At 45.6% G+C, this 25433-nt stretch overlaps 1 protein-coding gene across 1 annotated transcript in view; it reads right to left on the bottom strand.

Moving 5' to 3' along the window:
* HMCN1 (hemicentin 1) overlaps positions 1-25433 on the bottom strand; it is a 167017-nt gene that overhangs the window by 23073 nt on the left and 118511 nt on the right. Inside the window, exons 54-83 of the mRNA XM_033067869.1 lie at positions 24700-24903; positions 22081-22194; positions 21104-21291; positions 20590-20686; positions 17602-17763; positions 17299-17412; positions 16977-17179; positions 16653-16734; positions 16423-16554; positions 16053-16202; positions 14846-15005; positions 14172-14296; positions 12595-12778; positions 12325-12422; positions 10822-11100; positions 9978-10168; positions 9246-9327; positions 8648-8784; positions 5587-5728; positions 4451-4595; positions 3589-3716; positions 3277-3433; positions 2982-3103; positions 2634-2798; positions 2357-2464; positions 2078-2215; positions 1800-1934; positions 1319-1588; positions 663-853; positions 86-299 (exon numbers count right to left, since the gene is read on the bottom strand). Of these exons, the coding sequence (XP_032923760.1) occupies positions 86-299; positions 663-853; positions 1319-1588; positions 1800-1934; positions 2078-2215; positions 2357-2464; positions 2634-2798; positions 2982-3103; positions 3277-3433; positions 3589-3716; positions 4451-4595; positions 5587-5728; positions 8648-8784; positions 9246-9327; positions 9978-10168; positions 10822-11100; positions 12325-12422; positions 12595-12778; positions 14172-14296; positions 14846-15005; positions 16053-16202; positions 16423-16554; positions 16653-16734; positions 16977-17179; positions 17299-17412; positions 17602-17763; positions 20590-20686; positions 21104-21291; positions 22081-22194; positions 24700-24903 (4617 nt within the window). The remainder of the gene's footprint in view (positions 1-85; positions 300-662; positions 854-1318; positions 1589-1799; positions 1935-2077; positions 2216-2356; positions 2465-2633; positions 2799-2981; positions 3104-3276; positions 3434-3588; positions 3717-4450; positions 4596-5586; positions 5729-8647; positions 8785-9245; positions 9328-9977; positions 10169-10821; positions 11101-12324; positions 12423-12594; positions 12779-14171; positions 14297-14845; positions 15006-16052; positions 16203-16422; positions 16555-16652; positions 16735-16976; positions 17180-17298; positions 17413-17601; positions 17764-20589; positions 20687-21103; positions 21292-22080; positions 22195-24699; positions 24904-25433) is intronic.

Here is a 25433-nt window from a genome sequence, read left to right as displayed (position 1 = left end):
GCTAGAGTTTTCTTCTTCCCTGCCCTAAACTGCCATGCTGCACAGGGGAAAAAAGTCTGCAGCCAAATGGCCATCAGGGACCCACCTGGAATGATGTTATTGTTAAAGGTCCACATTATTCTGGGGACAGGTATCCCAGTTGCTTTGCAGGTTAAGTGGAGCTGTTCTCCTTTGGTCAAGGCTACATCTCCAGGCAGCTCAGTGAAAGCTGGGAGCACGTGAACTGTCAGGGTGACCGTGTGCGTGTCCTCCCCAGCAGCGTTGGTGGCAATGCAGGTGTAACTGCCAGAGTCCTCAGGCTGGAAGGAAACAGGGTGGGGAAATTTCAGTTGGGATATATCCTACAGCTGGGATATATCCTACAGCACACACCAGTTTTATCAGTAAGAGAATCTTGAAAGGCTTGGAACAAGCATTCAGCAGAAATGATCAGCTGAGCTCTGCCACTTCCCTAAATTTGAAGGATGACTAACACTTCTTTTTACCCTTCCTGAGGATTTACCACTACAAATTCCTCACAGATTTTACTCCCCAGTAAAAAAATGAACTTTTATAATGATTTTGGAACATTACGAACAAGAACTCAAAACAATGACTAACCCAGAAGAGGATCTTACCACTGCCAAATGTGTCCAGCAATAGTTTAGATTTAGGGAACTTACTACAACATTGTCCAAAATGAGGTCTCCACCAGGCACAGTCTGGTATTTTCCCACTGTGTCTCTTAACAGTGTGTTGTCCTTCCTCCAGTTGATTGCTGGTGTTGGGATCCCCTCAGCTGCACAGGACAGAATAGCCTGGGAGCTCTCCGTGACCGTGTACTGCGTATCCGTGCTGCGGATCCTGGGTGGAACTGTGGGGAGGGCATTAAAAACATTTCCTCTGGCTATTATCCAAGCACAACACTGGAAGAAAACCCTTGCCTGGACCTTCTGGATTGTCTATATCCACTAATGAAATTCAAGCAACTGGCCAATATTACAGCTTAATAATACTCCCCTATATTAAGTAGCACAATTTTTCTGAACTTCTCCCTGTACATCCCTAGCTCCTTACTCTCTGTGGGGTCACACTGGTAACACACATCATTTCCCTACAATCCCACTTATCACGTAATCACAGAATGGTTTGGGTTGGAAGGGACCTTAGAGCCTGTCTCATTCCACCCCCCTGCCGTGCATAGGGTCAGCACTGACTATCCCAGATTGCTCCAAGCCCCGTCCCACCTGGCCTTGGACACTTCCAAGGATGGAGAGTCCTCAGGCTGTCTGGACCAGCCACTGTAGTGCCCCCCATCCTCCCAGGAAGAGTTCCTTACCGTGCACAGTGAGCTCCATGCTGGAGGTGCTGGATCCTGCAGGATTTGCCACCGTGCAGGTGTAGCGGCCGCTGTCCTCGGGCTGCACAAACAGGATCTGCAGAGCTCCTGTGCTCAGGATTCTCCTTTGCATCGACTCTGTTATCTGCTGCCCATCCTTATGCCAGCTGATCTCTGGCCCAGGGTAGCCTTCAGCCTCACACTGCAGAGTGACAGACTGATCAACAGCAACAACATATTCCTCTGTGTGGGACTTGATTACAGGAGGAACTAGAAGAAACAAAGATTTAGATGCTGTAAGAAGCAAGGAACACTTTAGTTCTTAGTGAAAATCATTATAAAAGCATAAAGTAGACCTCGAATAAAGGGAATAAACCCCCTGAGTTCTGTTCATCATCAAACTGTGATGAAAGCACTAGGGCCCTTTCTATTGCTCAGAATTGTGCTTGGACCAAGAGAAGGAGTTTAAAAAGTGATTTACCTTGAACTTTCAGCTTGATCTTCCCCAGAGCAGTGCCAGCTGGATTCTGAGCAACACACATGTAAGTGCCAGCATCTTCCACAGCTGCTCTGGCAATCTGCAAATTGCCACTTGGCTGGATCATGTAACTGTTCCCTAAAACAAATATCATCCAAGTATTATACTTCTGGTTTGGTGTTTGGTTTTAAATGAACGGAGAGGAGAAATCCCAGTTTCAGAAAAGAAAATGGGTGTCTGTGTCCTGGGGGCAGGCAGGGTCCCAGGCTTTGGGAGGATACCTGTGGTGATGATGTTGATGCCTTCCTTCTGCCATGTGATCACAGGCTGAGGAGTGCCCGTGGTCTCACAGGGCAGCACAATGGGATTGTTCACGATGACATCCAATGCCCCTGGCTGGGCCTGGATCACAGGTGGCTCTGTGGAATGGAAGAAAAAGGGAAAAGCATAATGTTCAAGGCTAAGAAAATACAGAAGAGCATTAAAATTGTACAACCTGAGCAGGTTGAAATAGCAATGCTGGCTGCCAGAACAGTCTTGCTTGTCAGCCTCCAGCTTACCCTGCACGTGCAGAGTGATGTGCCTGTGGGCAGAGCCTGCAGCGTTCCGGGCCACGCAGGTGTACCTGCCCCCATGGGCCAGCTGGGCTGAGGGGATCTCCACAGCTCCTGGGGCAGAGAGAGCATCACAACATGCAGAGCGTCCTTGAGGCACAGGTGCTCCCTTACAGCATCATTCCAAGCCATCAGAGAGGGGATCTTTGGGGAACTGCTTGCATTTCTGTAATTCATTATTTATGGATGTGCCTGGTCACACTGATTTCCTGAAGCATGTTACCTGAAGAGAGAATTCTGTAGCCATCTCCTCTGGGAAGCAACTTGATGCCATTTTTGGTCCAATGAACTGAGGGGACGGGAACACCGGAGGCAGTGCAGGAAACCACGACTGGAGACAGCTTTGTTACCAGGAGCTCTGTGGCTTCATCTGCTATGGATGGGGGCACTGAAAATCAAGAGCAGGGCAAAGGTTACTTGCTCACGTTCATTTGTTATAAATTCTTGGAAATACCAGAGACTAATGGATATCAGTATCAAAGAGGAAAGAAATAAATATCTCATCTTAACACTGGAACACCCCAAAGAAGTTCTGGGTGCCACACACGTGTAATAGCAATATCCCCTCTACCTTGAACAGTGAGATCAATTGCCCTTTGATCTTCTCCTGCATCATTTGACACAGAGCACTCATAGACAGCAGTGTCATCCACAGTGGGAGAAATGATTACTAAGGAACCTGAAGACAGAAGTCTGAACAAAGAAAAAAGAAAGTAAAAGCCATTGAAATACTTCTTTCCTTCTCAGGTAATCAGCCCACTGAATTTGCTATCTAGACAAAGTAGTCTTTAAGCACAGATTAGTTTTTCAAGTGCCAAAATCATCTCTTGATTGAAACCCACAGCAAAAAAGAAAACACCTCTCACCTGTATGTATTCTGGTTCTGGTCAACACTAAGCAGATGCCCATTCTTTTTCCAGCTAATTGCTGGTTTGGGAATTCCAGTGGCTTCACAAGGCAGAGTGGTTTGCACGTTTACGGTAACTGTGATATTTGTCTGCCCAGGAGCAATAGACGGAGGAACTAAGGACAAACAAAGCCTAATTATTTAGAATAATTTTACATATATACAAACACATACATTTCTCCCCCTTTTTTTTTAACCAGAGCAGCTAAGAAACTGCCTCTGGCAGGAGAAGCCTGCTGTCAGTGGATTCAGCAGCAGCCCCAAGCATTACCGAGGACGTGCAGGTCGACGCGCCGGCGCTCGCTGCCCGCGGCGTTGGTGGCCATGCACACGTATCTGCCCGTGTCAGCCACCTGTGCCCAGGGGATGTGCAGGGACCCGTCCTCCAGCACCAAATACCTGCAACAGAGCAAATGGTGCTGCCCACCATCCCCCGACAGGGCACCCTGCAGTGCAGAGGAAGAGATGACTCAGGGGACACAACCACAGCCTAAATGAAGCATGTGTTAATTGGGGCACTGAGTTCTCTCACTTATTTCACTCTTTCCCAGCACATCCATTTCCCAAAGGAGTGATGAAATCTGGTTGACATGGTGATTTCACATAAATGATACTGGATTTATAAAAAACAGCCAACCCCCTTTGTTACAGTTTCTCATTTAATCTTAAAAACCCCTTAATTTCTTAATTAATTTTCTTTGCAATATAATAGAATTCCTTATTATTTGCTCAGTACTAGAAAATACCAAACTACTTCCTTATAAAACAATCAGGAGACAGAAACTATTCACTATAATAGAAGTTAGTATTAGAGTATGTATAAAAAGTTTCAGGCATTAGAAAATACAAAATAGCTTTAGGACTGCATGAAATTGCTTGGTTTCATTCCAAAGCTCTATGATTATATTAAAATCTAAAGATCTTTCACCTTTACTGTTCAAAATCTCTAATGTCAGAATTATTATTACATTTGGTTGTCAAAGGAGTTTTTTTTATCCTTCTGAACAACAAAAAGGTGAAACCTTTGGTGCTGCTACATTTCTCTAGAACAATTTCATAACTAATTAAGTTTCTATAATAAATACATTCTTCCATAGTAATGAAAAATATTTATGCTAAATTCTGGGCAATACCTGGAACTGTTTCCAGTAAAAACAGCTCCATCCTTCCTCCAGGTGATCCTGGGGGCTGGGACTCCTTCTGCAGCACACTCCAGCAGGGCAGAGGTGTTGATGTGCACCCTGGCAGTCTGGGGGCTGCTCTGGATCGTGGGAGCCACTGCAAGGGAGAACTGTTGATGATACAAAGGAAGTAACTCTACATTGCAATGATTGAAACTGAACACATGAAAAGAGGTGCAGCAGCAGGTTTGGGTTCTGCAAAGACAGGAACAAGTTTCTTACCATTCTGGTGACAGTAATCGCCAAGGTGCAGCAGGGAAGGAGAAAGAAAGTTTGGCTGAAATGTACTGTAAAGGTCAGCTCTGCAAGTTACTGCAAAGGCTATCACTGAGCTAAAACAGCAGGAGTTAAGCACAGGGAATTCAGCAAGCTAAGGCTGTGGGGATATCCTTGCTTCCTGATAATGCACTCAGGAGAAAAAAGGACTTCAGCTGGACCAGGTAAGGCCACTCATGTAAGGCAGGGTCCATGTGGCATGTGGAAACAATAGAAAAAGGGGAAAAAGTTCCTTCCAGTCACCTGAGTGTGAGAGTAAAATAGCTTTTCATCAGACTAGAGGTGAGAAAATAAAAAGGTTTAAACGGAGCTCAGGGCTATGGTAGCACAGGACAATTACCAAGTGTAAGGCCCCTCAAGCCCTGTCCTCTCCAGGTGCAGAGAAGCTGCCACAGCTCTCAAGTACCCTGCCAAGGCAGCTGGGAAATCTTGTCCCCAGGGCGCCAGTCAAATGCTCCAAAGAACTGCTCTGGGCTTGTGCAAGCACATTTGTCAGTCCTAGATACAGGTGCTCACTCTGGATGTATCCTGACTGTGTCAGATGATGGCTGGATGCAGCCTCTGCTTGCAGGAAGCACAGATGGATGGAGAGTGAGCCACGGCAAGTGCCCAGCAGGTCTCTTAGTCTGGGGGCCAGCTGTGGGCTCAGCAGTGGGACATGAGGCCATGCACACAGGCCCCCAGTTTGGGCATGGCCTGAGTGACCAACACAAACTGGCAAGCGACCACAAATGCTCAGTCCCTGCTGCCTGAACTCCTGCAAGAAACGCTGTGCAAAGGCCATGCTGTCCGAGCCTGCTCCGCGAGGTTACCGTGCACTGCCAGCAGGAACTCCCTGGTGGTTTCCCCCGCCACGTTCCTGGCCACACAGGTGTATCTGGCGCTGTCCCCCAGCTCGGCGTTGTTGATCTGCAGGTACCTCCCGTTGGACAGGATCCGCAGCCGGGGGCCTCCCTGCGGGCACACACACACACAGGCAGGGCTTAGAGCTTCACTGAGCCTCTCCTGAGCACACAACAGCCTTCTACTGCACGGCAAGGAGAGCCAGGAGAGAAGGGCACTGATAAACCAGGGACTGAACTCATTGCTGCCTTTACATCCCTGAAGAGAAGAGGGTAAAGAAAGCTTTTAGAACTTAGCATTGCTTACTGCTTCTCCATTGAAACCCCTCCTGAGGCTTGTGCCTGAAGGAGGCAGTTGTTACAGAGCCACAGGGCTTTGGAGTTTTATGGAAAGGGCACCTGATAGAACATGATAATTGTTATCTTGTTATCTATGCACTCTACAAGCAGAAGGAATCGAAGTTTCTCTACACTGTTCTTCCAGCATCACAGTCTGGCTCAGTGGGGAGGCAGCACAGGTTTAGCCAGCTCAGTTTGTCAGCCAGGAGTTCAGCAGCCAGCATTTCTGGGCACAGGCTGCCCTCTTCCCAGCCCTGCAGTGACTCCACAGCCCCTGCCAGGAGCCAGTTCAGTGAGAGCTTTACCACACCCAGCCTGGGTTGTGTCTGCATCAATCACTAACAGCAACCTCAGCTACAAGTGCTCAGAGACTGGATAGAAAACATTAGGAAAAAGAGCATAAACTCAGCTTTTCCAGTATGTGCTACCCACCCCCTGGATGGAAGTGAAAGGTGACATTCCCATCTACTCCTCTGGTTAGAGACTCTGAGAAGGGCACTCCAGAACGTTCTGCACTAGCACCCTGATACTCTGCTCTCACACCAGGCATCAGCTCCAAGGCTGCAGTGCAGGGTTGGAGCTCTCAGGTGACACAATTCACCACCAGGGTGGGTTATTGACAGATTTTGGGCAATCATTGGCATTCCCTGTTGAGAAGCAACCTATGTGACAGTTTCTAAACACAGACATCCAGAAATAACAGAAGACAGGGGATGAAGCTATAATTTAATCCTTAGGTCAGAAAACTCATGTTGGGAAAAAAATACAAATTCAGCAAGTCTTTTAGTGTTTGAAAAAAGCCAGGTTAGGCCAAGAAGCTCCTATTCTATTCTTAACCCTCAATGTGCATTTCCAAAATCCCTCAAGTGCGACAACTTCAAAGCTGTTGGAGGTCAGATCTTTCCATAGATCTGCTGCCAGAGAAGGTGGTGAGAAATGGTGCTGCACAATTCCATCACTCAGCACAGAGGTGTAGTAGGGCAGGCCTCACCTCAAAATCTGCCCAGTGGAAGACAACAAAAGCAGGAAGAATGACATTCCCGCAACAAAGCTGCTTCACAAAACCAGTGATATTTAAATTGAAATAGCACTGCAGGCTGAGAACTTGCCTTTCTCCAGCTCTCTCTTGTCACTATGACACCTCCACTTTTCCAGGCAGGGAGGATATTTGCCAAGGAGCTCCTCACCTCTCTTCCCACACCCAAGGACACGCATTTCCAGCTGCTCAGGATTAGTCAGCTGTTAACATTTCTTTGGGGTTGAGAAAGCAAACAGGCATTGGGCAGTACACTGCTTTCCCCTGCTGTCAAGAATATGAGCTCATATTGGGGGGAGGCCCTGGCACAGGGTGCTCAGAGAAGCTGCAGCTGCCCCTGGATCCCTGGAAGTGCCCAAGGCCAGGCTGGATGGGGCTTGGAGCACACCTGGGATAGGGGAAGGGTCCCTGCCCATGGCAGAGGGTGGCACTGGATGGGCTTTGAAGTCCCAAGAAGCTTCAGCCCTCACATTCTGACATGAGTTCATGAGGCAGGAGGAGAACTAATAGTGCAAAAGGTAATTCCCTGGTTACCAGCTGAGCACCTCTGGCTGCCAGTGTTGCTCTACTTTTCTTTTCTGGTGAATATTTTTAACAGTAGCTGTTTTTCATGGTTTATGTTCCCTAAGCACAACGTTTCAAACACAAGCTTTCCAATGAAGGCTAAGGCAAAAAAGCATTCATATATTTTATTTCCAAGCCTTGTTCAACCTTGTTTTTATAAAAAACCCCACTACCCAATTAGAGAGTTAACTGTCCAGAAGTAGAATGGTCCTGTTAAATTTGTTTCCAGCTGGTTTCTGGGCTATATTAAGATCATGGTCCCTAGCAGCACTCTGTAAAACACATTCACTCACCATACCCTTCTTCCAGTAATATTTAATTCTTCTAAATCTACCACAGAGAAAGAGTCTGAGGAATGACATGTCAGATAAAAGCAAACAAGCAGAAACTTGGGTGAAGATTTAGTGATGGATCACAGTTAAGGGAGACAATTCACAATCTGCATTTGCTTCTCTTTATAAATGAACAAAAGTTGAGAGAAATTTTAATCAATTAATAACTGAACTTTAATGTTCAGTTGAAAAGGACCTGTTTTGTGAGTGGTCCCAAGCTGGGAAGGAAAAAATTCTTTCTGAATAAACCATCCTCATCTTGTAACTGTCTTTCAACCAGTAAAGACTCTCTGTCTTGCCACGGCACTATGGAATTCTGAGCGGGAAAGATGCACTTGGTACAAAACCTGGTGGTTAGTAACCCATTTTCTTTCAAAGAACTTCAATTCCTTTCTAAATGCTACTAGAGTAGGAGGATGCATAATATAGCCAAAGGAAACATAGAGTGCAGTCTTGTCTCAGCTACCTTTCCTGGGAAGCCATTCAGGAGTTTACCGAAGGCTTCTAGCATTGCTCAGAGGATCCAGGAGGAGCAAGGGATCCCCCTAAAGGAAAAAAGAACAAGTAACAGCGGGATGGCCACTTCACATGCCCGCTGGCTCTGGGGGCTCATTTGGGGCTGACTGCAGCGGCACTGGGGCTACCCAGCTGCTCTGAGTTCCGGGGACTGAGGGGCGAGTGAGCAGAGCAAGAGAGCTCGAGCACTGCTGTGACAGCTGCAGCGAGTGAAAGGCCAGCACACAGGCTGGAAGCTCAGTACCTCCAGCAGCTCTCCGTTCTTCAGCCACGAGATGGTGGGAGGAGGCACAGCGTCCGACCTGCACTCCAGAATAACCTGGCTGTTCTGCAGCACCGCCAGCTCCTGCGGCCCCGCCGTGCCAGCGATGTTGGGGGGGACTGCGACAAAAACCGACAACAAAATCAACACCACACATATCAACCATCAAGGAAAATACTTCCTGAAAATTTCTAATTCATCTCAAGTTTAAAATAAATGCAAAGCTGTGGTATCATTAATTAGCTCTTCCTCTCAATGCCTGTGTTAAATACATCAGTATATTTCACATCTCTATAAAGTGAGCGCAACAAACTTGATCCAACCAAATACTGACATCTGTGAGCTTCCAGGATATTCAAAATGTGTCTTGGAATTGTAATATAAATCTGGTGGAACTTCCCTTCTAATTGTGTATCCCATTCAGAATAACCATCCTTAATCAGAAACATTAATTATGATCATATGGTGTAATATCACAGAATATTTCATCTTTAGGAATATGTGTGTGTTAAATGAGATGCTGACATGTACCTTAGCAGTTTGCACTTTGAGGGAATTTTTTTCCTTAAATTAAACTTACCGTGCACTCGTACTAAATATTCCTTGTCATCATCTCCTGCTGGGCTAGATGCTAAACATGTGTATCTTCCTGTGTCCTCCACCTGGAAACACAGGAACAACTTCAGCAGAAACTCCAGATTATGGGAAGAATTCAGCAAAACCGAGAAATACAAACATGGTAACAAACATACAACAGGCAGCACTTGAACACAAGCACAGGAGACACAGAAGGCCTGGAAAGAAAGTAATGAAGTTGTTGAATACTTCTTTATTTCACTTAGATGGGGTTATTCAGAGATGGCTCAGGAGTTGCAGGACTCTATAAAATCCTTCAGGATATTGTGTGCCAGCACTAAAGATGGAACTGGCTATAGAGATCCATCTAAGGAAGGCTCAGGCTTGGCTACTGAGGAAATCCTTTTGTGCACAGTCAGTAACATCTTTTTGGTTTCTCCTTCCCATAAACTCCTCATTGTGCAGCCCAGAAGTGTTTGTTTTAAAAAAATGCAGCAATCAATCCAAGGTCCTAACCCACTTTTGTCTGAGGAACTTCACCTGGGCATCCACAGTTGGATCCAGCCTTAGTTTATTGATGCAGGTTGTTAAAGGTTGTTTGACCTGGACCCTTCTCTAATCACAAATGCAGGTGGGTGAATTTTAGGTGTTTTTAGGACACCTCTGAGGATGGTCCTAAGGCAGGAACCATTTTAGGGACTGCAGAACTGAGCCTATTTTGAAACAAGCACTCTACCTGAGCACTGGTTATTCGGATGGCTTCTCTCAGTATGTGAATATTGTCAGTCTGCAGCAGTGGGCGCCCATCCTTCATCCATGAGATTTTGGGTATTGGGATGCCAGAGGAGATGCAGAGAAGCTCAAGTGGGTTGTTAACAATAACAGAGAGCTCTTCTGGTTCATCTGAACCATTGATATGAGGTGGCTCTGCAGAAGGAAAAACATTCCAGCTCTTTATGGACTCAAAACACCTGTAAAAACTGACTGAAAACAGGATCTTGTGGATAGAGTCTGTAGAATTAGTCTGCATTAAATTATTTCTGACTGTATCGTGAACTCACTGAGGAACTCAGGTAATTTCTGACTCTGCCTATTAATTTCAATATTTTATGATTTAGAATTATTAGTTAGAAAATGTTTATAAAAATGCAGCTAAAACATTATGTAATTTCAGCAAATATATTTATCAGCTTTTTTTTTGTTGTTGTGCTTTCAGCCGTGCATCTTCCTGTCAAGCTGAACTTCTGCTAAGAAAAGTTATTAATTTATAGCATATCATTGTATTAATTATAGCACATTTCAGTACTTGGGAAATACATAATGTATTGCACACTCACACATCTTTAGGTATCTTTCATTTCCTCATTTATCATTTATAGAAATGAACAGGCTGGACAGGGCTTGGAGCAATCTGGGCTAGTGGAAGGTGTCCCTGGCCATGGCAGGGGTGGGATTGGATGGGCTTTAAGGTCCCTCCCAACCCAAACCACTCTGGGATTCTGTGAGCCTATGAAAATGCTCCCTGTCCCCGGAGGTGTTTAAGTGCATGTCCCTGCTCATGCTGAGAGGTGAACACTCACCCAGCACCTTCAGGTCGAAGTGCTTGCTGCTCTGCCCAGCGGCGTTGGAGGCCACGCAGGTGTATGTGCCCGTGTCTGCAGGCTCTGCCCTCAGCACCTGCAGCACCATCCCGCTCCTGCTGGAGCTCAGGCCAGCCCCGACGGGCAGGGCCAGGCCATCCTTGAGCCACGACACGGTGGGGACAGGAGAGCCATTGCTCACACAGCCCAGGGCGGCCGCACCACCTCGCAGCACCAGCACCTCCTCCGTGCCCCCTGCATTGTCCAGGCTGGGCGGCACTGCGGGGACAGAGCTCAGTGTCACACACAGGACAGGGACACTGCAGGGACAGAGCTCAGTGTCACATGGACAGGGACACTGCAGGGACAGAGCTCAGTCATACAAGGGACAGGGACACTGCAGGGACAGAGCTCAGTGTCACACACAGGACAGGGACACTGCAGGGACAGAGCTCAGTGTCACATGGACTTGGGGACAGAGCTCAGTCATACGGACAGGGACACGGGGACAGAGCTCAGTGTCACATGGACAGGGACACTGCAGGGACAGAGCTCAGTCACACACAGGACAGGGACACTGCGGGGACAGAGCTCTGTCACACAGCACAGGGACACTGTAGGGACAGAGCTCTGTCACACAATGCAGGGACAAAGCTCTGTCACACAGCACAGGGACATGGGGGCAGAGCTCTGTCACACACAGGACAGGGACACTGCGGGGACAGAGCTCTGTCACACAGCACAGGGACACTGTAGGGACAGAGCTCTGTCACACAATGCAGGGACAAAGCTCTGTCACACAGCACAGGGACATGGGGGCAGAGCTCTGTCACACACAGGACAGGGACACTGCAGGGACAGAGCTCTGTCACACAGCACAGGGACACTGCAGGGACAGAGCTCAGTCACACACAGGACAGGGACACAAGGACAGAGCTCTGTCACACACAGCACAGGAACACAGGGACAGAGCTCTGTCACACACAGCACAGGGACATGGGGACAGAGCTCTGTCACACAGCCAGAGACACTGCAGGGACAGCTCAGTCACACACAGCACAGGGACACTGCAGGGACAGAGCTCTGTCACACACGGCACAGGGGTATTTTGGGCACAGCACAGCTGGAACAGCTGCCCTTCCCCACTTAGATTCCTGTGCTAAACTTTGCTTACAAATTAAGTATTATTCTTTCTAAAAAAAACCTGTGACACATTACAGGAGCTGGAACTAGATGAGCTCTAAGGTCCCTTCCAACCCAAACCACTCTGTGATTTTATGGTTATGGGTGACAATTCAAGTAAGGACTTTTCTAGAGTTTAAACACTTTCCATTTAAAAAAAAAAAACCAATACTTTGATAAGTTAGTATTTCCCCAGAGACAATCTCTAAAATATACTTGTGGCTGTCTGCAATAAGGTATTGGTGAGAAAGAAAACTAAAGGGTAGGTTTAAGAAATCAAGAAATAAGATTCTTTACATAAAACATCTCAGAGACACTCACCCAAAACTTGCAGGTTGAAATGTTTGTTGTGCACTCCAGCTCTGTTAGATGCTACACAAGTGTACACTCCAGTATCAGATATCTGCACTCGGGCAAGTCTAAGGAAAAAGCAATTAAAGCAAGCTGTAAATGGAATACATGGAAAATATTACCTTTATTATGGCATGGTTCAGATCAAATTTTACTCTTGCTTCCGAAAATACAGCAGAATTATGCTGATACTGCAAAAAAGAACAGAAACTCGTCTAGTTAAAAGAAAAGAAAAACAACCTGAGGATCTGCCCAGCTGAGAGGAGCTTGATCTGGGAGGAGACGGACAGAGGAAGGCCATTCTTCAGCCAGTGGAGCTGTGGTGGGGGGGTCCCAGCAGCAGCACATTCAATATTTAGGGAGGTGTCCAAAAGGGCAGTGAGCTCCTCTGCTTCATCTTTACTATTGGCTATCGTTGGAGGAACTGCATTTTGTAGATGATGGAAAGGAATGTATTAAAACAGGCTCCTGAAACCATTCCACCTTGCAGGAAATCGTGCCCCTAATTCCCCACTGGCAATTCAGCAAGAGGATCCCATTTTTTGTAGAGTAAATCCTCAGAAACTAATATTGAGCACCAAGAATCATCCATTTACATATTTCAAATCAGGGGCACTGTACAATGTCAATAGAGTTCTCTTTGATTTGCCAGCCTGCAGCAAGCAAGACAGAGCCCAGGGCCTGAAGTTCCTGGGGAGAGAAGGACAGTGCAGGAAGGGCAGGGCTGAACCCAGGGCCAGAAGGGACCACTCAACTCATGGCCTTCAATAAATCTTAAATACAGTGAAATCACAGAGGAGGAAAGTTTACTGATGTCTGGATGCATCTGCTGACTTCATTCTTAAACAGAGAAAGTTCAAAATGTCTGGGTAAGTATTCTGGATAATGACACAAATACCCAAGAGCTTTGGGGCTCTTTGGGGTTACAGGTTAGTTTGAAAGCCATGGCATCAAGAAGCCCAGCCAGGTACATCTCCAGGTGCTGGCTCAGTTAGGATCCCATCACTCACTGTGACAGTGACACCAAGAAGACCTTTAAGTTGTTTATTGCTTGAACTTCAACCAATACAAACTGAGCACAAACTCCCTGCTGTTGTGCAGAGCCGTTCTGTCCCAAAAATATTTGCTGTGGATTTTTATGATACCAAAGGTCATCACTGATTGCTCTGCTCATGCCTGTGTTCCCACTGACTCTGAGTCTGTGTAAGTGGGACAGACACCTACCCCACGGTGAAACCCTGCCTGGGAAGAACTCTCCCCTCTCCTCTCCACTGTACTTAATGACCACATTTACCACAACTTGAAATATCCACTCTCTATGCTGTTAAAGGATTGCACTCTTATTACTTTACATCTAGCCACTGGATGTAAAACTGCACAATTTCTTCCAACACTCCCTCATTTTTAAACTCTCAGGACCTTTAACTATCAGTTCCCTTCATACAACTCTGCTCTTAGGTGATGTGCTTTGATTGGAATTAGGGAAGATAATACAACAAAACAGCAATGCCACAGGAAATCAGCCCAAATATACTCTTCACCACAAGAAATAAAACAATCACCACAAGCAGAATCCTTCTATTATGAAATCCACCAAAGAATTAATTCCTGTTTATTCCAAAACACATTTACCAGCAATTTCAATCCTTTTGTCATTGACAAATTATCCTGTGTAATATCTACAGCACAGGCAATTGGAAACATGTGCATGCAGGATTCCACTGCAGACAGGCATTCCTCTCTGGGCTCTCCCTTGGGAGCACTCCTAAGGATGGGCTTATGAAGCAGATTTGGGTCTCACATCTGGCAGAACTCACCATATACATTCAGGTTGAAAATCCTGTCTTCCTCTCCTGCAGGGTTAGTAGCCACACAAGTATATTTTCCTGTGTCTGAGGTGAGAGCTCTGGAGATGTTTAATGTGCTGCCATCTGAAGTAACTCTAAAGGACCATCACAAAGCACCGTGAGTTTGTTTAGTGTTCCTCTGACCTGGCAAATAAAACAGTCTGGTCTGGAGATTTCAGTAACTACCTCTATCCTCCTGTGAGCTTGATGAGAGAATCATTGTATTGTGCAAAATATTTCTGTTAGAGACAGGCTAAGAAGTTTTTCCTAGAGATGTCCTAACTCTGTTTTAAGATTCAACTCCAGCCAGGCTTTTGAAGGACCCATAATGAAAAGCATCAAGTAAAATGGTTCCATGCCTCGGATCTTTCCCTTCCAAAGGAACTAAATTACCTGAATAAACTTTCATGAAGCTGATGAACTTTTGTGGAATTTATTAACTGAAAAAGACATAAATATACACTTATCTCTGTTAAGAAAATAAAATTTTTAAAAATCAAACAAATTATACTTGATTTATAGAAGCTACGGAAGGAGATTATGTTCTTAACCTGGCTAAGCTCCAGTTCAGGCTCTCCTCACATTCCCTCCTTAGGGCCCTTAAAATTATAGAAGAGAATGCAATGTCTGCTTATTTTTCTTGCCTTATCCTTTGTAACTCATCGCTGGCAATTGTTTTTCCATCCTTCAGCCACTGCACATCCGGGGTGGGCACTCCAGTGGCATTGCAGAGCAGCTGGACACTCTCTCCCAGGAGGACACTGACCTCACTCGGCATCTCAGAGCCAGCAATGCTGGGAGGAACTGGAAATGAACCATGGAGGGAAGAGATTCAGCAGCAAGAAACATAACCTGAACTAGAGACAGCCATACTGCAGTAGCTCACGAGCACCAGCACTTTGTGCAGCATCTGGGGCAGGTTCTCAGCAGCTGTGGCCGCCCCTGGACCCCTGGAAGTGTCCAAGACCAGGCTGGAAGGGGCTTGGAGCAACTTGGGATAGTGGAAGGTATCTCTGCCCATAGCAGGAGGCTGCACTGGATGGGCTTTAAGGTCCCTTCCAGCCCAAATCAGTCTGGGATTCTGTGACAAACATCATCGTAGCCCTGTAAACATACACACTAATTCCATCCTAATCAAAGCCATTTCCAGCCTGCATTCCCAAGGAACAAGAATGACAGTCTTGCTATCCCTGAACTCAAGACTGTCAGTCCCACTAATAAATTATGAGCATTTCAAGCAATTTCAGACACATTTGATCAAACAACCAGCTTCACATTCCATTCCTAAACTTGGGGAAAAACTGACAGGCAGGGGTACACCAGTTCAATTAGTGGGGATGAGTCATTAGGAACAGAGGAAAACAATAGTTGCAGACTAAGGGTGATTCACAGCAAGGCAAGAGACAGTTCCATAACAAATAAAGATTTGTAATTTGAGATGGGGTGGAGGAAGTACTCCTAAGGAAATTCTGGCAGTAGGTCTTTGCCAACTCCACCCATGGCACAATAGGTACCAGTGCTCCTGAATCCATCTCCGTGTGCTGCTCTGCAGCCAAGCAAGGCAGCTCCAGTGCTCAGGAGGAGGAAGGATGTGACCAGCAGCAGACACATACAACCTGCACGACTCTGTTCAAGTTCCACAGGCAGGCCTTGAGGATATTCTTTTCCATGCAGATTTTGAACCAGAAATATTGAATTCTTCAACCACTCTCCCCTCTGGTTACAAAAGTACAGCCCAAATTCTCCACTTTTCTGTGTGGTTATGTGATCTCAGTATCCCCAGCACAGACAGTGTCACGTTCACCCAGTGTTCAACCAGTTCTGTTCCCTGCATCCTCCCCCATTTCTTACCTTGGATGGAAAGCACATAGGTTTTCTGAGCTTTCCCCTCTGGATTGGAGGCAATACATGTGTAGGTGCCACTGTCCAGGAGCTGAGAGCGAGCAATCTGAAGCTTGCTTCCACCAGATAAAATATGAACTTCAAGAGAATCCAAGTTTTCTGAAACACATAAACAAGTCATCATTCCAAACCAGGATACGGGGAGCAAACATTTCTTTTGGGAGAAACTGACCCATCAAAGTTTCAAAACAAAGATTCCAATCAGTTCTCACAAGAGTCTGTCTAGAGACGAATGAAGAAACACAAACCAGACAGCAAACAGCAAAGCAGTGCCTCAAGGAGGGGAAGAAGAGGAGTGAAAAGCATGAGACAACGTTACCTATTGGTTTTCCATTCTTAAGCCACATTAATGTGGGTGGAGGAATTCCAGTAGCATCACACACAAAAGTGACAGGATTACTGATGGATTCACTGATCAGCTCTTGCTCAGGGCCTTCTATACTTGGAGGCACTGTGAATTGAATGGAAGCAGTAAGAATTTGGAATTGCCTAATCTGCTAAGTCTATGCTGTTATAATAACTGTTGTAGATGATGCAGAGGGTGCTCACCATAAACGTTGAGATAGAAATTTTTATCATCTCGTCCTGCAATATTTATGGCTTTGCACACATACTGTCCCGTGTCAGAAACCTGAAATAAAAACAAGCTTTAAAAGAAATCATTATGGATTCTTAATGCTACAGTTTAGAGACATTAACAACCTGTGCCTCTGCCAGTTCTAAGTGCTTCTCACAGGATGAAAAGCCTCCAGGAAACACATCTCCCATGTACAGCAAGCAAAACACACCACAAAAAGACTGAAACAATTGCTTGGCAGTGGCAGAGCAGTGGCAGAGCAGTGGCAGATGCAGCCTCCCCCCAGCCTGGCCCACCTCTGCAGCCTTAATCCGCAGGGTCTGCCCATCAGCCAGGACCTCGACGGCGGCAGAGTCGGGAATGACGCGGCCGTTCTTGTACCAGGTGATGACGGGGGCTGGGATGGCGTTGGACTCGCAGTCCAGGCTCACCGGGGTCCCCACTCGCACATTCAGCGCTGTCACTGATGCTCCCCCCTGCGCCTTGATGCTCGGGGGCACTGGGGAAGGAACCCAGACTCAGTTCTGCATTTTGTTGAAACAACCCCATAAAAGCACATAAATCTCCCCACACTTTCCAAGCATGAGATAGGATTTCAGGAAACAGTAGAACACAAACCAAGGACAGTTAGGAAGCTCTTCTTCTGACTTTCCCCAGCTTGGTTCCTGGCAGTACAAGTATATTCTCCACCATCTGACAGCTTGGCTCGGGGAATCTGCAGCATCCGAGCACCTGGAGCGAGGAGAGAAGGCTGGAGATTTGCTCTGCGGTGATTGTGTCAATCCCAAAGGTTGTTTAGAATTACAGGTGCAACAGGCTGAGCACAGGCACTGTGCTCCAGGAAAAGTGGCCTTGGGCCTTATTAAGACAAACTAGACAGAAGCTGAGCCTGAAGGCTGCAGAATAGCTGAGATTCCTCACCAGGCACAATGAAAGTGTTGGAATTTGAACTGATAGGTTTTCCATTCTTGAGCCAGCTGAGATCAGGAGGTGGAAAGCCTGTGACCTCACAAGTCAGAGAGATTAAATTATTCACCACCACGGTCAGATTCTCAGAGTTAGTCCCAACAACACTTGGAGAAACTGTGGAGAGAAAAATACATTAATAGCATCTATCACTGCACCAGCAAAGGATTTCCCACAAGATCCTGATTTACTACAATAAAGCTGAATTGCTGCATCTTGCCAAAGGGTCGGGTTGCAAAAATCTTTCACATCCTATGAATGGATCCCCTCCTTTTTGGATTCATGTGGAAATATGACTGAGATGAATCCAATGGTCATTTCTGTTCCTGTACTTCAAACAATGTCAGTTATTTCATTTGCAGTCAGTCTGTGCTGCAGGCTTGGGAGGGCTGACAAACCCACACCGGATCCTGACAATACACTGCCAATTTTCTAACACTGCTTGTGGACATTTGCTGTGTGAGGCAGGACAGGGCAAATTCCCATTCTACAGATATGTAGGATTACTATCACTTTTTCCAGATTCCTTGCTGCTCCTGTTCTCTCTGGAACACTCCATTTTCCACCTACAGAGACCCCAAACTTACTCTTCCCGACACAGTTCAGAGTTGCTCCCTCAACCAGACAAACCTGTTGCTTAGCAGTGAGCTAAGCACTGGAAAATGCTGGCATGCAGCATTACTCCAAGGGGTGCATTCCTTAAGCTTACAAGTCCCAGAATTTTTAAATCAAGAATGTGACCTTTCTACAAGAATGATTTAGAATGAAAGAACTGTAAATCTCTTCCTTTTAAATAACCCCCAAGCTCTAATTGCCATGTTTTTGCAGTGGGGATATATAAAACACTTAAGAGGAAAGCAAAAGCATGTTCTTGGCTTTATTGTATGGAAAAATCATTCCAAAGAACACACAGCCTCCTCTTCTTCAAAGACAGAAACGTTGAAGTATTTTGGCCCATCTCCCCCTGAAATGCTCCAGCTGTTTGCTGTGACTTGAGTGACACAAACCAGTCATTAAGGCAAGGTTATGGCTCCTCTGGGCACTGCACAAACAAGAGCAGTCCATGTAAATGGGGAATTCAGTCCATACTTTTCAGCTTGGAATAACTGAAGAATATTTCCCTGATAAAGAGGATGAAATGGTTCATTAGAGCAAGTGAAGAATTCTAATCTGATGACATTTGATAGTTTTTTGTATTTATTTTTAAAGTTCCTTTTCCACAGATTATTGGCAGTGGGTAGTTTAATATACAGGGCCAAATCTCAGCTATCTTTTATGAAACTTGCCTGAATTGTATCAGTGGGTGATTTCAATTTCTGCAGTAAAAAACACCCACAAATGTACCACATGTAATCTGCATATGCAAAAGTAGCAGTATGTGCATAAAGACACAGTCATGGACTCAAATATAGCACTTAGCATGAAAATTACCTGTTATTTCCCTACTATTTTAAATCTGGGTGCTTATTTCCTATGTTTTAGAAGGTGTTGTATTAGTTTTATTACCTCACCTTAGAGATCAGAAGTGAATTTTTCAATTTAATAAAGAGCATCATCTTTAGTATTTTATTTAAATTTATGAGAACAGTTCTATTAGAAACACATAAAAATGCTGGGAAATAGCTTTTTTTTCTTTGACATTGACAAAACACAGATCCTGTTGATTACTGATAATGTATTTTCCTTAGAGCTTCAGCCAGTGTGGTCTTTTCCTCACCAGTTACACTCTAATTTTTCAAATAAAAATGCATTAAGAAAAATAGACCTAAGTTGGTAATAATGTTGAGTTAGAATTGAAACTTCATAAAAATATTTCTTTCAAGAGAATAGTATTTAGCCATAGTCACTAAAACCAAATATTTTTAAGACAGAAGTTTAAATTTAAACACAAATGTCAGGAAAAGTGAAATATTTTGATTTAAAAGCAAAACTCACACATCAGGACATCTGGACAGACTCCACTGTCTGTCCAGAAAATAACTTCTCAGAGAACAACTCCAGGGCGAATTCTTCCCATGACAACACTATTTTTGGCTAAAAGCACTACTGAGTAGCAAAAAGTGCTATGAATCTGTGCCATGTTAGCAGGTAAATTTGCTGCATTTGTGACAGAGGAAAAAATGCAAATATTCTGTGTGCAATAAACTGACTCCTTACATTCCTGGGATGCTGGTACTGTCTTTAGGTGAGAGAAAGGACAGCCCTTGTTTTCTATCAGATAAAGCAGAAAAAAATGTAGCTGCCAGTATTCCTTGTCAGGTTGCAACATGGAATGGTGCAGAAGAATTGATGGGAATGATGTTTCTTTTCTCTTCAGGATGGAAAGCTGAAAGTGGGCAGAAATAGAAGGGGAAGTCTGGGTTTACTCTGAAATGTTAATTAGAGATGTCCTGATTTTCTGAAGTTACCGGGAGAGGGAAGGAAAGGTAGTGGAGACTGTTATATGAAAAATGTCTTCATCAGATTTGTCTTAGACTTCTGATGCTTAAAGTCAACAAGACAACAAAAATAGAGAACAGAAAGGAACCTCAAAGAGCATATTTCTAAAAACCAAGCTTTTACAAATTGTGTATCTTTGTTTAATGCTTTCTATCATTAATTTATTTGAAAAAATGGGTTTTCTGAATGTATCAAAACAGACTAGAATCCAACCTGCTTATAATTCATGATTCCAGGGCTCAGCAGCCCCAGCTGGGTGAACACAGCCACCACACCAGGCTCCCTCAATAATGATTCCCACCTTTCTGGAACACGTATGAGGAGCCATATGTTGTCAAGGTACTTTAAACTGATATTTGAATTCTGGTCTGTCAGAATCTCCATCACACCCAGCAGGACTCCCATGAATGAAGCTGAGGGGGTCTGAGCACTCTGCTAAAAATAACACATCCAAGCTGAACCAGCATTTGACAGAAGACAGAAGTTATGGATGACAATACTTACTGTGAACATTGAGGTTAAAATACTTCTTGGCACTTCCAGCTATGTTTTCTGCAATGCAGACATACCTGCCAGTATCTGTTATTTGGGAATTCAAAATCTAAGGCAAAAAAAGACAGAACATGGTTTTGGAGCTAATATATAGACAACTCACTGCCAAAGAGGCAAGTGGAGAGGATTAAGCCAGGCTCTCTGCTTTCATAGTTTTATTCAATTTCATTAATGAATGGGAAGTTCTTCACAATACACTATATTCACTATTTTCTCAAAAAAAGTCAGTAATATTTAGAAGGAAGTGATTTCAACAGATGTGGTTCACAGCATGAACCCACAACTGGTTGGATCTGAGGAACTACATGGGAGTGAGAAGTAAGAGGTGAGGAACAGGAAAAAAGGACAAAACCACCTTATGTTTGCAGCATCTTGTAGGAGAAAGAAAATACCTCCTACTCAGAAAAGCCAGACAGATTTTTGTTGCCAAAACCCAGTTTTTCCAGTATCAGAAAGGTTACACTACCTGTAACCTCCTTCCATTGGACAGAAATGTGTGTTTGTCATCCTCTGCCAGGAGCTGGCCATCCTTCTGCCAGGTGATCCTTGGGGAAGGGCTCCCACTGGGAATGCAGTCCATGGCTGCCTCCTTGCTCACCAGCACAGTCACCTCCTCTGGCAGGTCCCCATCAGCCCCACTGATGGATGGGGGAGCTGCAGGGAGCAAAGGTCAGAAGAATACACACTCAGCACCTCTCAAGTGGTTGTGAGATGAGACTGGGTTTGCAGGAGGAAGGAGTGAAACCTCCAGTGAATGATAAAGCCATCCCATAAGTAGTTCAGCTGGAACGACTCAGTGCAACTCCAAGGGGAATTACAGAACTGCAGCACTTATCCACAGCACACAGAGAAAAGGAGAGGTAAAAAACCATCTTCCAATTATTCCACTGTGTTCTTTGCCATCAAAATAAAAGACTATTTCCAAGGCAGGACCCCTTTGTAACAATAAATCAGTATTTTTAGTGGTATAACATTGCAATAGAGGCAAAGAGGTGTTTCCTAAGGCTAAAACAAAAGGTCATCTGAATGGTTGTGCAGGCATTCATTAATCTAAACCCTCAGTTCCCTTCAGGCTTCAGGAGTTCTGCAAGTATTGTGGAAAATTATGGCCAAAATAAAGAAAGAGAGAAAAGTACTGGTCACAATTCTTGATGGGAAGCTGAAGAGACAACAAGAGATACCAAGATAAAACCTGGATTTTTACCTGTGCTTTTCTTTCTGGTGAATGGTGAGAGCTGTAACACAACTGAGTTCCTATAATAATAATCTACCCACATGGAACTAAGAACACCAACACTCTGTTCACACAGCTCCAGCACCCTAAACACATTAACGCCATAGTTTACAAATAAACATTAAAACCACTAGGGACTCCTGGACTGCAATAGCTGGTTATTTTGCACAGAAGGCCTTTTTGGCACTCAGAGAAGAAGGGAAGCTCACAGAGCACTCGGACATCGTAGTGGATGGAGTCCTGCCCCGCCTCGTTGACCGCCACACACGCATATCTGCCGGCATCCCCCTCGCGGGCCCGCGCGATCTGCAGCACCCGGCCTCCTGCAAACACAAGTCCAAGGGGGCATCAGGCACTCTCCATTATCTCCACACCACATCCCACCAGAGACCTGAACAATTTATGAATGGTCAGCATTTGGTTTGAATTATAAGTAGCTAAAGGTTTTATTTGCTGGCTACTTCTTCTGCAGGCAGATAGTTGGAGTGCAGCCATGCTCACACTGAAATGTTAGAAAACAGTAATTAATTCCACATAAAGGAAGAACATGCTGCAGCAATATGCAGCCAGGCATTACTCTTCCATTAAAAATAGAAATATTTCTCAGTAAGGTGGCACAGAACTAACAGGCAAAAGGAAATATACAGTAATTTCATGAATACAAGCCGCACTGTTTTGACCAAAATTTTGCTCCCATACCGGAAATGCGGCTTATACTCAGGAGTGGCCAATATGTGAATAATTTTCTGACATTTTCAACCCCGGGAGTGCAAACCAAGTCAGTGCAAACTGCAAAGTCGAGCTCCTGCCAGTAAAACCCTGCGTTTACGCTGTTGTTACAAATTGGTTACTCTGTTGTGCGGCAGGTGGAGCTGCTCTGTGGAGGCAGCACAGGGGGTGGGGAAGGTGGGGGCACCTCTCTCCTGCTGGCCCCACGGCTAGGGGGAAGGCGGGCAACTCTCTCCTGGTGGCCCCGCGGCTCGGGGAAAGCAGGGGCAGCTCTCTCCTGCTTAGCCCTGCACCTCGGGGGAAGCAGGGGCTCTCTCCTGCTTGGCCCCGCGGCTCGGGGGAAGGCGGGCAGCTCTCTCTGCTTGGCCCCGCGGCTCAGGGGAAGGCGGGCAGCTCTCTCTGCTTGGCCCCGCGGCTCGGGGGAAGGCGGGCAGCTCTCTCTGCTTGGCCCCGCGGCTCGGGGGGCTCCCGTCCCCGTGTGCCGCCGCCGCAGGAGCAGGCAGGCTACATCCCCGCCTCCCATCGCCGCCAAAGGTGCCGGCGGGCTCTGTGCCCCCTCTGCTGCCGTGGGGCAGCGCCGGGCCGGGGTGACCGAGCCCAGCAGTGGCAGCGGCCGGCCCCGAGCATCCCCGTCGAGTGGCAGCGCCGAGCTGGGCCACCCAGCCCTGTCGGCAGCCCTGAGCCCTCATGGCCTGAGCTGAGCCAGTAAACCCCGCCCTGCTGCGGTTCTGTTACTATTTGGCAACTTTGTTGCACGTGGGTCCTTGCTGCGAACGACTCAGCGGCTTATACTCGGGTGCGGCTTATTTATGGACAAAAACCAAAATGTTTGCCAACACCCGGCAATGCGGCTTATACTCAGTGCGGTTTGTATTCGTGAATTTACTGTAAGCACAGAATATTCCATTTCAAACTGAAAAGATTCACCTCTGAGGCACTTTTCACTCTATTCTTCATAAAAACATAGCCATATAAATACCTTCAGGAGAGGAGATCTTAGGAATGCACTTTGGGAGTATTTGTCATTGCTCTCTCAAAAGATGAACAAGATGGATAGGCAGGTGTTCCCCTTTTACCACTGTCCTATTTTCAACACCCCATCCCAAACCATCTCTGCATAGCAACACTCATGACTGTAGGCAGCTCTTTCCCTTCCCCACAAGCTTAAGTAGATCATGACCATTTTTCTGCTGCAAACATGCTTTCCATGCCTCACCCCTTGGTTAAGAGGCTTTCCTATTCCAATTATCTTTTTGTCAAAGCAAATTTAGGAAGGAAATAAATCAGGAACACATCAGAGAGAAGGTATCACTGCTGTAGCTCATTTTGAAGTGTCCAAGGCCAGGCTGGATAGGGCTTGAAGAAACCTGAGAGAGTGGAAGGTGCCCCAGCCCAGGGAAGAGGGTGGAATGAGATGGGCCTTAAGATTCCTTCAAACCAAACTGCTCTGAGATTCCATGATTCACTGTAAGAGTTCAATGGTGACATTCACACCATTTTAGGGACTACTTCTTAAATTAAAGGAAACAACTTAAGGCCAAGGACTGGAGAGAAACATTTCCAGCTTATGAAGTCTGAAAAGAACATTGAAAAAGCACTCTGAAGGGGAGAAGTGTGTTATCATCAGCATTAAGGTCATTCCTTAATCATAGAATGGTTTGGGTTGGATGGCACCATAAAGATCATCCAATGCCATCCCTGCCCTGGGCAGGGACATCTTCTACTAGCCCAGGCTGCTCCAAGCTCTGTTCAGCCCAGCCTTGGACACTTCCAGGGACCCAGGGGCAGCCACAGCTTCTCTGGGCACCCTGTGCCACAGTCTCTCCACCCTCATAGTCAATAATTGTTTCCCAATATCGAATATAAACCCACTCTCCTCCAATTTGAGTCCATACCCCCTTGTCCTGTCCCTTGTAAACAGTCTCCCTCCAGCTTTCCTGTCAGCCCCTTCGGGCCCTGCAAGGCTACAGTGAGGTCACCCTGATGCTTCTTTTCTCCAGGCTGAACAATCCCAACCTTCCCAGCCTTTCCTCACAGGAGAGGGGCTCCATCCCTCTGATCACCTCAGTACAGGGCCAGAGTGCCAGCTGAACACCCACCTGGCAGGATGAGCACTCTGTCACTGGAGCTCAGGGGATGCCCATCCTTAAACCACGTGAGCACAGGGGGAGGCACAGCATTGGTCTCACAGTACAGTGACAGGGGATTGTTCACAATCACATCTCTGCTTTCTCCACCTCTTTCTGCATCTACCATGTTCCCAGCTTCCCATTCCCTGTAAGGTTTTTGGAAGCTAGGAGGAACTACAACAAAGAAGAGGAAAAATGTTAGCATTCATTTTTCAGCAGAAATAGCTGGTAAAGTCAAGAAATAAGAAGGTATTGTAATGTTCAATAGCAGCAATAAAAATTAAGTGTACTAAATCAACCCCTCCCCCCTACTTTAAGTTACTCAGGAAAATTTTAGATCTTCTAGAATGAACAATTGAGCAATTTATTGAGTATTTTTTGAAGACTAATAAATAGGAGTGTAAGATGACCTGGTAACAAACACAGAGGGTATTCATCAACAAAAATAGTTAAACAATGAGGTATCTGGTTTCACTCAAGCTCTCACTTTGTCTAAATTTTCAGAAATTACTCATGATTGTTTCCTTGTATTTACACACAGTAGGCCAACAAGATGCTTATGTCTGGGGCCTCTAAATACTACTTGAAACAGAAAAATAAAGCATGTCTTAGTTCAAAACTCAGTAAAATTTTTCATGGCATTTACAGGAAAATCAGAATTGCTATGTCATTGCACTGATTTCAGAAACACAACACATTAAAGA

The sequence above is a fragment of the Catharus ustulatus genome, chromosome 9 (assembly GCF_009819885.2).
Source record: "Catharus ustulatus isolate bCatUst1 chromosome 9, bCatUst1.pri.v2, whole genome shotgun sequence".
Taxonomy (NCBI): domain Eukaryota; kingdom Metazoa; phylum Chordata; class Aves; order Passeriformes; family Turdidae; genus Catharus; species Catharus ustulatus.
The sequence above is the reverse complement of the archived record's forward strand: the minus strand, read 5'-3'. Positions and strand labels throughout refer to the sequence as shown.